This window comes from Lepidochelys kempii, chromosome 8 (genome assembly GCF_965140285.1).
Source record: "Lepidochelys kempii isolate rLepKem1 chromosome 8, rLepKem1.hap1, whole genome shotgun sequence".
In the NCBI taxonomy this organism is placed as follows: domain Eukaryota; kingdom Metazoa; phylum Chordata; order Testudines; family Cheloniidae; genus Lepidochelys; species Lepidochelys kempii.
Genome location: NC_136387.1, coordinates 94,104,818 through 94,120,480, shown reverse-complemented (window position 1 = coordinate 94,120,480; position 15,663 = coordinate 94,104,818). Strand labels below are relative to the sequence as shown.

The following is a 15,663-nucleotide window of genomic DNA, read 5'->3' as shown; positions in this document are numbered from 1 at the left end:
TGAATAATTTTAGTACGGTGTAAACTAGGAGCATGCTCGATCTTCTGTGAAATACAGAATCATCATTAAATCTAAATGGTGTTTTAAAATAGGTATATAAATGTCACAGCCATCTGAAAGTCCTTGGGTCTTTAATTCGTTTGGAAATGATGGTTTTATAGTGCCACTGCTGTCCTAAAGTGAAAATGGGGCTTTTTTTCCCAAGTCTCTCAGTTTAGTGGCTCTAATGCATCTTAGGGGAGGAGCGCCCATGAGGGGACAACAGGTGGTAATGGGATGTGGCAGATGGGTGACCACTTTGTAGCTACATCAGTGACCAAGAGTCTTTACCGTCTGATGGGTGTTTGGGTCTCAGGCCAGTTCCTAACATACAAATAAAATCACAGTTGCCGTGCCGGACGAACGATATAGGGTTTAGTTCACATGCAGGTGCGATTATTAGGGGTTGGCAGCACACACAGTCCTGTAGGTGTGGGTTTGCATGAGGAATCCCGCCCCACCACCAAAGGCCCCAGCTCTGGGATGCCATCCTACACATTATGTTTACTGCCTTTGAGCTGCATACGACCATCCAATTGCTCCTGGAGGTTTAAAGGAGCAATTTTGTGGCAACGCCATCCCCACACCCAGATTATGCTCTCCAGGGTGTGACCAATGCCTACCACAGGCCATGCGTGAGAGGGAGATGTTAGTGACCACTCCATCCCCATGCAGGAGCAGAGAAACACCCTGATTGTCAACTGTCCCTAAGGCTGAGTTGCCCCATAGTTCCTAATGAAATAACCAGCGATTGCCACGAGTGTTTCCCCAGTCCCACTGCCCTGTGGAGATGGAAGATTGATGCATGCTGAACACCTCCCCTCCCACTCAAAGACTTTGAAAGCATTGGAAAAGGCAGTGGCCACAGTTCATGCCTCATGAAAAACTGAAATCCCAAGGGAGGCCTGTAGCGGGGGGCCTGTCTGCAGACAGCACAGGCGAAATGGGGAGGGAGCAAGGGTGGAGGTGCCTTTTGGAGAGTGGCCTGTCTGTAAACTGAACATCAGCCTGGATTTGTGAACCAAGGCTGTTGTTCACTGATGCGGTGTCACGGGGTCCACTCACCACTGGCAGCACCACCGCCAGGACGCTCTGAGGATTAGCTCTGACCAGCCATTGCACCCTCCTCCCGTGTTGTCTCACCCATCCTGCAGGCCCCTCTTGCTCCAGGAACCACAGCCTCCCCTCCAGCCACAGTCACCCCATGTTCCCCTTTCCAGGGGTAACAAAGTCCCTCTTGACAGATGGGCTCAGGCAGTCTTCCTGCTCACTGCCCTGCTGGTGCCACTTGGTCAGCAGCCGGTCGGGGAACCCAGGCCCACCCTCTACTCCGGGTCCCGTCTCAGGGGCCGCTAGTCAGCAGCCAAGGTCTGCATTCCTATTCCTTGCTACTGTTCCCCTGAACTGTCTCCCACCTTCTTGGCTCCCCCGCCAGCCTCCCTCCTCCCAGGGAGCACCCACACATTACCCTCTATACTCCTGAATACACCTTCGCTTCTCCCAGGAAATGCCTGCAGTGCCCCCATTGCCAACTTCCTAGCTTATATAGGTCTTACTTGGTCCTGCCCAGGAGGCCTGTTCTATTTAAATCCCTGGCTCCGCCTCCAGGTGCAGGTTGGGGAGGTAATTGGCCTACTTGGCCACCTTAACCCTTGCAAGCCTTGTGTCGGGTGGACACCCTATCACATGCAGGAGACCTTGCACACACGCTCATTGCTTTGTTTGGTGTGACTATTTCACACAACTTACAGTCTTGTTGGAAGTTACAACAGAAAGACCAAAAATGGAAACTGTCCTTCGCCCGTCTCGTCAGTATTGTTGTGGTACCTTAATCTGAAGAAAGCATGCACTGGTGTTACCTGTGTGTTGATAAATAATTAATAGTTTGCAGGGCTGTCAAATGAAGGCCTTCGACGAGCATTTTGTTTTCTAGAATATGATAGTAGTGGCCACGCCTGTTTCGAGTTCCACCAAACTCTTGGCCACACTGATGTCTTGTGGCAATGAGTTCCACTGCCTGAATGAAGACTCAGACATCACTAAAAATAATGAACTTGATTGTCAACCAGTGTAAATCATTGTAGCTCTATTGAAACAACAAAGTTTTGCCAGTTTACACCAGCTGAGGGTCTGTCTCGTTGGTTCGACCCCCTTCACCCTCCCCACCACCCCAGGCTGTAGCTCATAGAATGAATCACAGCTAGGTTGCCCATCTGCAAATACAGACTCACGGCTATGCTCGCTCTCTCTCTCTCTCTGTAGTCACAGTTTCATTTCTTTTTCCCCCTAGAGAACACGAGTGGTTTAAACAAGACTTGCCCAGTTACTTGTTTCCAGAGGATCCTTCTTACGATGCTAATGTCATTGATGATGACGCAGTGCGGGAAGTTTGTGAGAAGTTTGAATGCACGGAGTCAGAGGTGATGAACAGCTTGTATAGTGGTGACCCACAAGACCAGCTTGCAGTAGCTTACCACCTTATCATTGACAATCGGAGAATCATGAATCAAGCCAGTGAGTTCTACCTCGCCTCTAGTCCGCCCACTGGCTCATTTATGGATGACAGCACTATGCACATACCTCCGGGGGTGAAACCGCACCCAGAGCGGATGCCTCCTTTAATAGCAGACAGTCCCAAAACACGGTGTCCCTTGGATGCACTGAATACTACCAAGCCAAAATCTCTGACTGTGAAAAAAGCCAAGTGGCATCTAGGAATCCGCAGTCAAAGCAAACCGTATGACATTATGGCTGAAGTGTATCGAGCTATGAAACAGCTGGATTTTGAATGGAAGGTAGGAAATATCAGTGCTTTGTGGCCATTTTCAAGGATCATTTTCTTATAAGTTCTCCTGATCTGAATTGATCAGTGCAGATAGTAAGTATTGTTACAGGATTGTCTGTTTTGAACTATATCATCATCTCTAGTTTATTATTTTTAAACAAACACTCAACCTGAAAAATGCTAGTTGTGGCTAAATAAGCTCCACCTGTATTACTGACATAAAATACTTATAAAATGCATAAAATGCACTTCCTTATTTTAACTCTCTCAGCCTGCCTTGTTGAGCTGTAGGGCTAGCAGGAGCTGGTCATATTTCTAATTTTAGCGACTGAATACCTTGAAACCTCCCCCATGGGTCATAACAATCACATGTCCTGAAACTACACAATCGGTTTCCTTTATTCTCTTCTTAAGGAATATATAGGCTATGTTACTTTGTAGACAAAAGTTCTTTTACTACAAGGGAACTGATTATAGCATTGCACTAGTGAAACTGTACTTCTGGGTGAAGGCACAGCCATGTCTAGCTCATGCTTACAGTCACTTAACGCTTCCCAAACAATGTGCCGGTTGGGGCTGAACTTTCCATGCTTGATTTTTCTTTTTTTGCTTGGTAATATTCTCTTTTAACTGGGTTTTCTGAGATATTGGTGCATGAGATAGGACAGGTATTTTTGCAGTAGCTAGCAATTCAATTTTTCTTGTGCTCAGATAAGTTCTTGCCATTGATTTAACCCTCATTAAGAACTACTGTGCCTGATTCTCCACCGCCTTGTGTAGTCACTTACCTGTGACCATCTGACTCATTAGCCTTTTACAACCACTTTGCACCAGGGTAAATAGCAACACAAGATGGAAGGCAGTGCAGAATCAGGACCATAACCATTGACACGCTGGCATGACGCACCTACGTTTATGCCCAGTAGTTCATTCGAGAATGGTTTACTTAATGGTGTAAAGCGTGTGAACGTTACCATTGCTGCATATGCTACTTTTGAAATGCCAGCATTTAAAAAATCACCCATAATAATGTGTTAAAGTTTCCAACATTTAATTCATTTGTGGGTAGCTATGTGAAATGAGTGGGAAAATGGCTCAGCTCAGGCCACTGCGTGCAGTAACAGAGTCCCATCATTAGAGGCAGCTCAGGACAGGTTTGAAAGCGGATTTACAGATTGTGGCAAGTACAAGTTTTAGTGGTTCCCAAAGGAGTTAACCGAGTGGAACTTTTCTTAGATTATAAATCCAGAATGAACCATTCGATTGTCTAGTCCAGTGGCTCTCAACTACTGTACCCCTTTCAGCAGTCTGATAGGTCTTGCGTACCCCAAGTTTCACCTCACTTAAAAACAACTTGCTTACAAAATCAGACATAAAAATACAAAAGTGTCACAGCACTGAAAATAGCTGACTTTCTCATTTTTATCATAAAACTATAAAATACATCAATTGGAATATAAATATTTTACTTACATTTCAGTGTATAGTTTATATTGCGCTATCTACAAGTCATTGTATGAAATTTTAGTTTGTACTGACTTTGCTAGTGCTTTTTATGTCCCCTGTTGTAAAACTAGGCAAATATCTAGCTAGATGAGTTGACGTAGAAAACTTCTGCATGCCTCCAGGGGTACACGTACCCCTGATTGAGAACCACTGATCTAGTCTGATCTGCATAAGACAGACTGTAGAACTTCTCCCAGTCACCCAAGTAGAGATCCCAATTACTTGTGTTTGACTAAAGCATATCTTCTAAACCTTGGACTATTTTTGAACACAGGTGACTGTATTCATGTTTTACCCTACTCCCTGTTTTGGCAGGCAGAGGGCAGAATAAGGGTGTTTAGTTATATTACCATTTCATTCAACTAATATTTGCTCTCTGAAGTAAATCTGAATGTGTCGCTCTTCTTCCCCAAGAATATTCTCTCTCTGTTCAGTGAATTGATTTGCTGGCATTTCTGGAAGCCTGCTCCCTTTCTCAGTATTATTTATTTGTGTGACAGTAGCACCTAGAGGCCAAGTCCTCGTTGCCCAAGGCATTGTCCAAACATATGACAGAGTCCCTGCCCCAAAGAGCTTACAGCCTAAATAAAGATATTGGGGTCTGTAACAGCTAGCAGCTTTGTTAGATGCACAGCAAGACAGAGAGCTAATGAGCCAAATTTATCCCTCGTGTAGCTCTACAAATGGAAGTGGAATTCTAACCAGAATGAAGTTAGCTAAATAGTTCTGTAGGCGATGAAGTTTTTTCTAGTATTAGGCTTGAGCAATATTGTCCGCACCCTAAGACTAACTCCACAAACACGATTCGCATCCCAACAGACCTGCCATCCATGCAAATCCTTTATAAATAGTGTACAAAAGGAACAGATTGTATTGAGAGTTACACGTGTGGGCTTAGTAGGGTGGCAAGAGAGGTCTGCGCAACCCTAACTGAAAACCACTTAACATAAAAAAGCCCACACACATATTTTAGAAGCAACTAGGATATTTATTTATGTATGTTAAAGCAATCATTCTTTCCAGAGTGTTCTTTTCTTGAAATGTTTCACGCTGGGGAGGTGGGAAATGTTCTACCACCTTGAATTTTATTCCTGAAAGAAAGTTACCTGTTTTAGGTGGTGAACGCCTATCATCTTAGAGTGCGTCGAAAGAATCCGGTGACCGGGAATTATGTGAAAATGAGTTTACAGCTTTACCAGGTTGACAATCGCAGCTATCTTTTGGACTTTAAAAGCATTGATGGTAAGCAGGAAGTGTTGTGGCATGACAGTTGAATCGCATAGAATGGGGAATTTCAAGGGTTTTGTCACTTTCTATTTTCAGACTCTCCTATAGTATCTCTAGTCCACTTGAGTAACTGGTCCATTCATCTCCACTAGCGCAACTGTGACAGTTTAATAGTTCTTTATACTTGCAAAAGGGGAAAAATCAATTCCAGCGAGCCTACCCATTTGTCACTGCACCACATACTTTTCCCTCATCTGCTGCAAATGCATTTTGATCTTAAGTGATCACACACAGCAAAGTGTGTAGAAGTAGCTAGATACCAGAGCACTTATGTATTTTTACTTTATAGAATCTCCCAAGCAGGTACACGCAGCGAGCTTTAATCTAAGACTTCCTTTTCCCCCTCCTAATGTAACACCCATTTTAGCTGGTACACTTCTAGGGTGAAATCCTGGCCCCACTGAAGGTAACAGGAGTTTGGTGACTTCAGCGGAGCCAGAATTTCATTCCTAGCATGGGTGCGCTGTTGATGCAAGTGTTCCTTTCTTGGCCAGGTCCCACCCCCGGGGTAGCAGCTGAGTAGATTTTAAATAACGCTGTTTGTTTGTGCATTTAAGATGATGTCATGGAGCAGAGGTCAGGCTCATCCACACCACAGCGCTCATGCTCTGCGGCTGGCTTGCACAGACCAAGACTGAGTATTGATTCTACCACTGCTGAATTCCAGTCGCTTACTGGATCCCTGACTGGCTCCTTGATGGGGAGCGTGGCCTCTGTTACGCCACGCCTGGGTAGCCACACCATGGATTTTTTTGAAATGTGTGCCAGTCTGATCATGGCATTAGCTCGCTGATGCTCAGTGCTGAGGCACCTGTCCCTCGACACACGTGATTGCACGGAGAATCTGGTCCTAGGTGGTTTCTTTTTCCGTTTGTTTTGTCGTATCTGGGCATAGCGTACGCTGTCGTGCACAAACACTCCCTCCAAACCCAAATACTCCCTTCGGTGGCTCCAGTTGCCATTACAAAGCACTGAGGGAAACTAGAAACAGGTTTGTCTCATTTATTACACTAGTTTCACCACAGTATAAACCAAACTGCTTTTACTAGTGAAGATGAAATGTGAAAAACCGGGCCTGGTTTTAAAACAGTAACTGCATCAGTGAGCAACCCTTCCCGCAGTGCTGCCTGTCTCTACGTATGGAAACTTGGCTGAACCTCAATATCTACAATATGGGTATTCTCTAGTGACATACATATTGTATCCCCTCTGCTAGTCAAGGGGGCTCACTTGCGTGAACCAGATGAGAGGTATAAACAAGTAACTATATTAAACAAAATCCAGCTCTAATAAAACTCCTGCAATATTTACAAACTGATGCCAGCCAATCTCTGTGAACAGCTCTGGCATAAAAACCAGCAGCTGCATGGAGGTTTCTGGGATCTTGGAACATGCAACCCCGTTTTAGATATCAGGTGGCAGAAGTGCAGGGTCACACATGAGGCACGGCTCACGCCCCTCAGAGACCTTCACACATTAAGGCTTTGAATTAGAGAGAGCTGTTTCCCCAGAAGATTTCCCCCTCCCTCCTCCTGCTTTGGGTCTATGGAATAGTCCTGGCCGGGTGGCCTCCTTTTAATGTTCAAGGCTACTTGGTTTTTCCCCCTCTCTGGCCACCAATTGCATTGCACAATATATACTCAACCTGCTTTTGGTCACGTTAGGGCTCCTGTAAATTACTACAAGCCTTGCCTCACCTCCTACCAAATATTTCAGATAGCTGTCTTGTAAGCAGCACAGATTTCTGAGCTGGGGAAAAATTCTTAACTTCTCAGTAGATGAAGCCGATACCAAGGTTTGTGCAACGCTCTGTTTAACATTTCTGGAGCGGGGAGAAATAGTCACTGGTCTCCCTTTCAGGGTATCAGCCCTCCTGAGCAGAAGCAAGTGTTGGGGAGGTAGAGGGACTGGGTGGAGGGAGCCATTAGAACACACTACACTGAAGGTACTTGGTAGGAGCAAAGGAAAAAAGAAACTAGACGAGGGATTTCTGGAGGGAGAGAGCCTGAGAGATTGGTGGGGAGTTGACACTGTCTGGGTGGTATTATCAAGGACAGTGGGGAAGGGGTGGGGGAGGGAGGAGGAGAGAACCACTCCATTCTGCTCCTCACCCCATTAGCTGCCCAGGCCCATCCCAATCCTCGTTCAGCCCATAAGTGACAAATAGTTGGATTGCTTAAGTGGTAGTGGCAATTTTCCTTTGCGAAATGCACAGGCACCTGGGAGTTTCCATAGGGTTTATATTTCAAATGATCTCTCAGAGCAGGTCCTTTTCTTTATCCTTGATCCCTTTCCCAAGTCAGCTGCCAAATGTACCTTACCAGTCCTACAGCGCAGAGGGTCTCCCTCTTGTACTGTTTCAGAATAGTCAGCAGTTAAGTTTCAAAGTGGCGTTCCAGACCGTAGGGCTTTCATGTACTTCTAACACTTAATAGACTGTGACCTTCGCTGCTATAGTGATAAGGCAGGGATGTCTTATAGATTTATTATTTCTTTACTATTGGCTAACTGAAGGATAAGCTTTTGCTAAAATAAAGAGATGGACGTGTAAGGTTAAAAGTTTTGTTACACAAGGGTAAACTCCAGGGATGAACTTTTACCAAAACTTTTTTTTTTTTAAAAATGACTTAGGCTTAATCTAATGGGCACCATTGGCATTTGCCTAGTTTTGCTATGGTATTTAATTCCTATCACCTGACTATCAGAGACCAGGGTCAAACTAATCAAGTCAAGAAACAGACACTGCATGAAAACATTGCCAAAAATCTTGACTGTTTATTTAAAAAAGTAAAAGGAGAATTTTGGCAAGGGGGCTGCTTCTACATTAGTGAAAACGATCATCATTCTACTTGTAAAGCTATTAAAAACAGCCCATAAGGTTCTTTGGCTAGGAACTATTTATTGTGTTATTAAACTCCACTATACATCCTGAAAGTTTCTATAAGAAGCAAGAAAAAATCATCATACATTAGGCCTTTTGTCTTAATTGTTTGAGATAATGTAGACAAATATGGGATATTTTGCTACCTACTGGCTGTTAGTGGGACACTTTCAGCTTAAAAAAAAGTCTAATTTTTAAAAACAAGTTGCCTTACTTTTGTTGCAGATCACACTTTAGACTTACACAAGTGTAACTTTACAACTCTGGCTTTTCCACTATCTGTGCCCATTATTTACTCTGTGCCTGTCTTTCAGGTTAGACAAGAAGAGCAGCGTAGTCTGTTTCAAAATCAATTTCACTGTCAGAGTCCTGTATACAGTACTAGCCCAGTGCTGCAGTATTTGAATTACAAGCCCTGCAGCAGAATGACTGTGCTTTTCAAAGAAACGCAAGGAATGCGTGTCGGGTTCTTTGCTTGTTACATAACCTATTTTTGAAAAAATAAAATATAATACTGTAGGGTGGAGGGATCTCCATGGCTTTGAACCTGTGCCTGGTATTTGTAAAATTTTACAAGCCTTTTGCTTGTGTGTCAGTGATGATGCAAGTCAGTGGAGAATCCAGCCCCCTACCTCTATACACTTGGGGCCAAATGTGATTTCCTTCTGGCCCCTGTAAGTTCATGTCACTTTCGTAATAGGGATTCCAGTTTTGTCCACGCATTGTTTACCTAGCATTTTAAACACAAAAAGTAACAGAACTTTGTTCTTCTGTCGAAAAATACAGTGCTGATAATGTACCTCAGGCTGCTGCAGATCCAGGCCCATGCCTGGAGAAAGTGATGCACATGACCTGCATGTCTGCTCCAAATTTTTTACGACACCTTTGGGGAAAAAACCCTGGGCATGGGGGAAATGGACCTTTCTGATCCATAGAATAGGCCTAATAGGCCTTAACCAGAGCAAGTTTTCAGTTTTAAGGCAGGAAGGGGTAGAATAGTACAGCGGTGGACTACTGGAGGCTGGCAGTAGTTTGGACATTGTAGATGGAGGGCATCTGAGAGGTGAGCAGGGCCTACTACTCATTAGTATCTGAGTCATGACAACATGGCCTCCATCACCACTGCATTGTGCACCATAGTCTTCAATCTGTTTGTCCTTTATTGTCAGGTAGGGAAGTGTTAATTATCCCCACTCGCCTAAGGTAACACACCAAGTCTGTAGGAGAGCAGGGAACTGAACTCTCTTCTCCCACATCCTACATTGGCACCACTAGAGTTCCTTTAAGATGACACACTCCCTTCCTACAGGGTTAGGACATGTGGAATTACTAGGCACTAGGGTAAGACTTACCACTTACATAGCACTTTACATCTTTAAGATACTGTGCAAACATTAACTAATGAATGAAGCCACACAGCCATGCCTTATTGAGTAGGTAGTAATAGAATATCCCAGTTTTACAGATGAAGAAACACTTTCCAAAAGAGGCTAAGCAACTTTTGTACTACAAGTCAACAGAACACATTAGTAGCAACCATATTAGTACTCAGGTGTTCCTAACTGTCAACTCCTATAGTCAATTTACTAGATAACACTGCTCTGCAGAAGGCTTAATAGAGTAGCACCTCTATTAATATAGAACATTAAACTATCCATTCAACTATCTAACCCAACTCAGCTGTATATTTTGCAATCTTTTGAGGAACTGTATTAGTTAATGCTACTCATATAGGACCATGCTTCTGGCATCTAACGATACAGAAGCTGCTGTACTCAGATATAGTTTCAGATGGTCATTAGCCACATCTTTAGCCAACTTTTTGGTTATACTTATGCATTTATCATCATTTGGGCAAGCAGGGTAGATATATTTTAATTATACAGACTTGAACTACTCAAAGTGCAATTTTCAAGCAGTGGATATCTACATTTTGCAAATCACAGGTTTACCGAGATGTCAGAACACTGACATTTTCTAGACTCAAAACTGAACTTTTCAAGATTGAAGGCAGGATTTTTTTTTTTTTTTTTAACGAGACAAGTTAATTTTTACCCAACACTCAACATATTAAAATTTAGTCCTTCCAAAGGTGTACTTTAGGACAGACACACTAACACCGTAGGAAGAAATGACACAGCTTTTTGTCAGTCTCTGCTGTATTCTTATTGTGGTCATACCAATTCATTTACATCAAAACAGAAGAGGTTATCTAGTTTAGACGACCTATCAATCAATTCCTGCCCAATTTACAAAAAAACTCAAGCATCAATGGGGTATTTTATACATCAGATTTAGAAGAAAAATCCATACATTTTACATACAAAATGAATTTGTGCCTTCTACATATGTTAATTGCAGAAAGTCATAATTTCATTTCACTTGGTCTGCAAACAACATGTTTGATTCAGCATCATGCTGACAAGAAATGCATAGAATCTTTATAAATACTTGAAGTGCATTTGTTGTGTTCTCATTTTGGCTCAGTCTTTAACTAGTTTAGTTCTAGAAAGAAATGTCACCCTATTGATAAAAGACACCTGCTCTAATTTCTTTAATATTTTACTTGTAGTGTACAAGGATGCAGTGAAGTGCAACTTAAAATGTACCATCAAGCTACTGCATTCACCCTTCTGTTTTCCCCTCAGTCTTATTTTCAATATTTCCTGTTGCTTATTTAACACTTCCCTTTAGTATGCTTTTGGTTCTTCCCCATCACACATTTGGATATTTATTTTTATAGCTTCTTTTTGTAAGACACACTAGAAGATCATTACTCAGATTTAACATGGACTATAAATGTATTGGTGAGTAAAATGTACCCACTTACCCTATCCCCCCCCCCACACACACGCTTCAAGTCTTCATGGATATTGGTATCAGATTTTTAACCAACACTAAAAAAAAAATCCCACTTTGTGTATGTGTTTGTGTGACTGAACACTGACTCAGTACAAACTAGGATGTTGATATTATATGCAATGGTCTAAGCATTTTATGCACACATCTTTGCCATTGTTAATAATCAGGAGAACTGATCAGCATATCAAAGATCCAAATGGTAAGCGTGAATCATTTTTTCCTATAAAACCAAGTAGTACTCTATTCTCAAGCAAAGTCTTGATGCTCCTGCTGCAGCTGCCTTAACTTATCTTTGTAACTTATTTATAAGACTGTTCATGCTCATCTGTGGTTTTCTGATCTTTTAAAATGTGGGGTGGGGGACAGGGGGAGATAGCATTTCACAAAGCTGTGAAGTAGATACTGCAAACATTGTAATATTTATTCTTGTTGCTGGAAGCCTGTTCGTGTGTTTCATATGTTATAATTGTATATCTTATAGCTTTTTTTTCCCCTTTAGAGTACAAAGCAAAACTGAAAATTACATGACAGCTACAGTGTCCTTGACCCATTATATTAAGACAGATATCCTAAATTCTAAGTAATCTCAGACTAGTACATTGCATTTTCCTATTAATATTTTATTTTAAAGAAAATGGATATTTATGATTCTCTCATTAAAATATTTTAGCTGCTAATATTAAGAGCTCAGACTATAAAGATTTAAAAAAAGGAATGTCAAACATGGGGTTCAGAAGACAAATTCTCTAAAGAGTTTTGTTTTTCTTGGCTTTTCACATTTCATTAACAGAAGAACCAAGAAAGGAAAGGGTTTTGTTTTTTTTTGTTTTTTTAAACTCTTATGATTAAAATATTTTTTGGATAATCGTTATTGTGGAAGGGCACTGAGCATAGTTTCAGTTTTGTTCTTTGTGCACATAATTATGTCTCAGATAATCACAAAAAAGCCTTTTACCTTCCATTTATGGTGTGGAAACTTTGTCTTTGTGTACTGCACTGCATGGGATGCGGTCTCCATGGTTGACATTTGCACTTTAATAAAGTCAGAAGAAAAAAAATGATAGCAACAAATGTTTTAAATATAAACTAGAATATCTCAGTACTGTTGGACTTATGATTAGTCCATTTCCCCCTAGTTGCCAATATCAAGAGACAACTGAGAAAAATTAAGGTTCGCCACACATAAAAGAAAATGAACTTCCCCTTACAGATCAGTTATTTCATAATCATTTTGCCATTGGCTTCAAGGGGCCAGGATCTCACTTTCTGTCCCAGTATTCTTGACGTACCTCATGTTTGGATATTTTAGACCTCAAAATTTCACTGGATTCCATAATATTAATAGCCAAACACCTTAACGGGATGGATGAAATCAATGTGATCTAGTGGTTACTAACAAACACACAGAATCCAACCTTGGCTCCCTGTGCAAAAAGCTGGGGAGGAGCAAGGGGCTGTGGGGCGGGGGAGATCTTGCAACGGCACATCCCTTGATTGCAGGGGAATGGTATAAAAGCTGGTTTGGAAAGCTTGTGATCTGGTTGCAGGCTCTGTTGCAGCACATGGAATGGGTGATCTAGTGGTTTTACATAGTTTGCAACATGCATTTTGATTTCCTCTCAGTTCCTCAGCTTCTTTACATGGTGTTTCCATGGCCACAGAACTGACAACTAAGCCAAAGAAACTTGGGTTCTCTCAGTACCAATAAAATGATGGTTGGCATATTACCAAGAGCATTTGTGTTTTCAGAAAATGGGTGGGAAGTTTATATAGATTTTATTTTAAGTCTTCATCAATTTTCAAACAGAACTACAAAGGGGAGCCATCTCTAAAATAGTTTCCTGTGTGCAACACATTGATGTGATTACAACTAAATGTGTGTATTAAATTTTCCTAATTCACTGGAGTACAAATTAGTATGCACTACAGAAGTTTATGCACAATCAGCCTTTCACATATCAAGTACTATTGTTCAGTACATACAGTTGCCAGAACAGTATGTTGGAATCAGTCGGCAAACTGATGCCTTGTAGAGATGATTTAATTTTGTTTTAACAAGAGAAATAGACACGTTCATTGCAGCCAACACCAACATGAAGCTGTTCTGTAAAAGGACACAATCTATTTTTCTTTTTAATTGCCTTGAAGGGATAGAGTTTCACTAGTGGCATATGCAAAAAGAAAAGGAGGACTTGTGGCACCTTAGAGACTAACCAATTTATTTGAGCATAAGCTTTCATGAGCTACAGGTGATTTAGGGCCCAATCCTGTGATCCTCAGTGTCATGCATTGAAGTCAGTAAAGTACAGGTTGAAGAGGTTTGGATTCAGAGAGTTATGGAATGACACCAGCTCCTCAGCTGGTGTAGATTGTCACGTCTCCATGGGCTCAAGTTGAGGATCTGCCCCAGTAAGTATTTTACAGCTGCACCTTCATTCTATGGTTTGATGGGGTTTTTTGGTTGTTCTGTCAGTTTTAGAACAGATACCTTTGTTACTATATAATGAACTATATATATATATATAAAATGAACAATCCTACACGTAATTTTCTTCTTACTGATTTCAATAAACCAAATAAAAAAATAAAAAAAATTCAGGCCAACAGTGTTCTTAAAAAAAAAAAAAAATTAAGACTCAGATGCATTTGCATTGCTAAAGCCCAAATCTAAGATTCTTATATAAGAAAGCGATAGGCAACTTGCCATAGCAACTTAGCTAAATATAGTTACACTGAAAAGGCGGTAGATGACGGACATAATACAAATTCCAGTCTGTTCTGAAACCAGATGAACACTTCAGCATCACAAGTAGTCCATCTAGATTTTGAGAAGTCTAAATATTTGTGCTGGCAACCTTGCAAAGCTGTGCATGCTTAACTTTTTTTTGTAAGTATGGATGCGGGCCAGCACACTTAATGGTAACCACATGTTAAAATAATAATAAAAATCCCTGTATGTCTACTTCTGAGTAAATGTGAAATATTTGCTCTGTTTTCTTGAAGGTTTCCATGCCAGGCTTGAATTAACTGTGGAGTGAACACAGCATTTTTGTTGTGGCGTGTGCACTTAGCCACGGAAAACATCTATTTCTGAATAAGCCACCCCCTAACAATTTTTAGGACTACTCAGCTTACTGTGTATAAAGGAACAGATTCCAGTCTCAGGTACAGGTATTTCATGCCACAGAATCTTGAAAAACTTTTAATACATACAGGAGACAGAGTTAGAGCCGTAGCGTAATTCTTTTTCTGAGCAGTATTTCCTCATGGTCCTTTAGACTAGAAGTGGATCAGATTCCCCACCTATTCTTTTTAGGACCAGTAACTACATGGTAGACCAAAAGCAAGGCATTACTAGTAGATATAGTCCTCCGTTTTAGGAACAGATTTTAAAAAAAATGGTTAGGACTAGATTGTAAATGCACAAGTGACAGACACTTACCTCTTTCAATGGGAGTAAGGTACCTGTCATTTCTGCCTTTGAAATATGGCCCCAGTAGGCCCAGCAATTTAGCTTTCTAAAGTCAAAAATCAATATAATAAAGTGAATTTTGCATTTAGTGTTTATTTACAAACTACTTTTAAAATTAATATTTCTTAAAGATACAAGTAACTCCTCCATCGCTAATATGGTTTTTAACCCAGCAACAACAGTACCAAATATTTCACAATTCGTTCTCTAGCTCAAATCCAGAAACATAGCTTAGTCATAAGAATCCATAATTTGCATACAAGTGCATCAAAAGTTCCTCAGGAAGTTAACATTTCCAACATCATTAAGAAAGTGACAGTAACAAGACAAATGTCATGTAATCATTATGCACAGTGAATGCCTAGTAAATATTAAGAATCCTACCCTACAAATTCCAAGCTACATACAGTGTAGAAAAATTCACAGGTAAGGTAACTGAATGTCCACCTTTAGGTAGACCTTGTACAAAGTAAGCAACACTAGAAGTAGTGAACAGAGGGATAATTCCCTGAACAAGTTGCACGTGTTACCTGTTGTACATTCAATGGGTGTTTCATCTTTTTAAAATATATAGATCCTTTTAAATGGAAAAAAAAACACACACTTCTAATTTACATTCATATCCGCTTTCCACAATTGGCATGTATAGGCACACCTGCACCATCTTTGGGAAGCTTAAAGCAGATTCTCCACAAGGCTCCACAGGAAGAGGCTGTCCATCAGATGACCAATATTAATGGCTGGCCCACAAAAGAAAAAAAAGTTTTACTGTAATAGGCATCTTGCCAAAATATGCATCGAATTGTCTGTTGCAATGTTGCATTTATATAC

The 15,663-nt window shown here is 41.2% G+C and overlaps 2 protein-coding genes across 5 annotated transcripts in view; one reads left to right on the top strand and one right to left on the bottom strand.

Annotated features, from left to right (window-relative positions):
• Positions 1–13,847, top strand: part of PRKAA2 (protein kinase AMP-activated catalytic subunit alpha 2) — a 35,802-nt gene extending 21,955 nt beyond the window's left edge. For all 4 annotated transcript variants that reach the window (XM_073357583.1, XM_073357585.2, XM_073357584.2 and 1 more), the window contains 3 exons: positions 2,330–2,834; positions 5,446–5,572; positions 6,175–13,847. In XM_073357583.1, coding sequence (XP_073213684.1) covers positions 2,330–2,834; positions 5,446–5,572; positions 6,175–6,410 — 868 coding nt within the window. In that variant the 3' untranslated portion in view covers positions 6,411–13,847. The remainder of the gene's footprint in view (positions 1–2,329; positions 2,835–5,445; positions 5,573–6,174) is intronic.
• A 179-nt stretch (positions 13,848–14,026) lies between these two features.
• The window catches only part of FYB2 (FYN binding protein 2), a 48,490-nt gene continuing 46,853 nt past the window's right edge, over positions 14,027–15,663 (bottom strand). Inside the window, exon 20 of the mRNA XM_073357582.2 lies at positions 14,027–15,572. Coding sequence (XP_073213683.2) covers positions 15,566–15,572 — 7 coding nt within the window. The 3' untranslated portion in view covers positions 14,027–15,565. The remainder of the gene's footprint in view (positions 15,573–15,663) is intronic.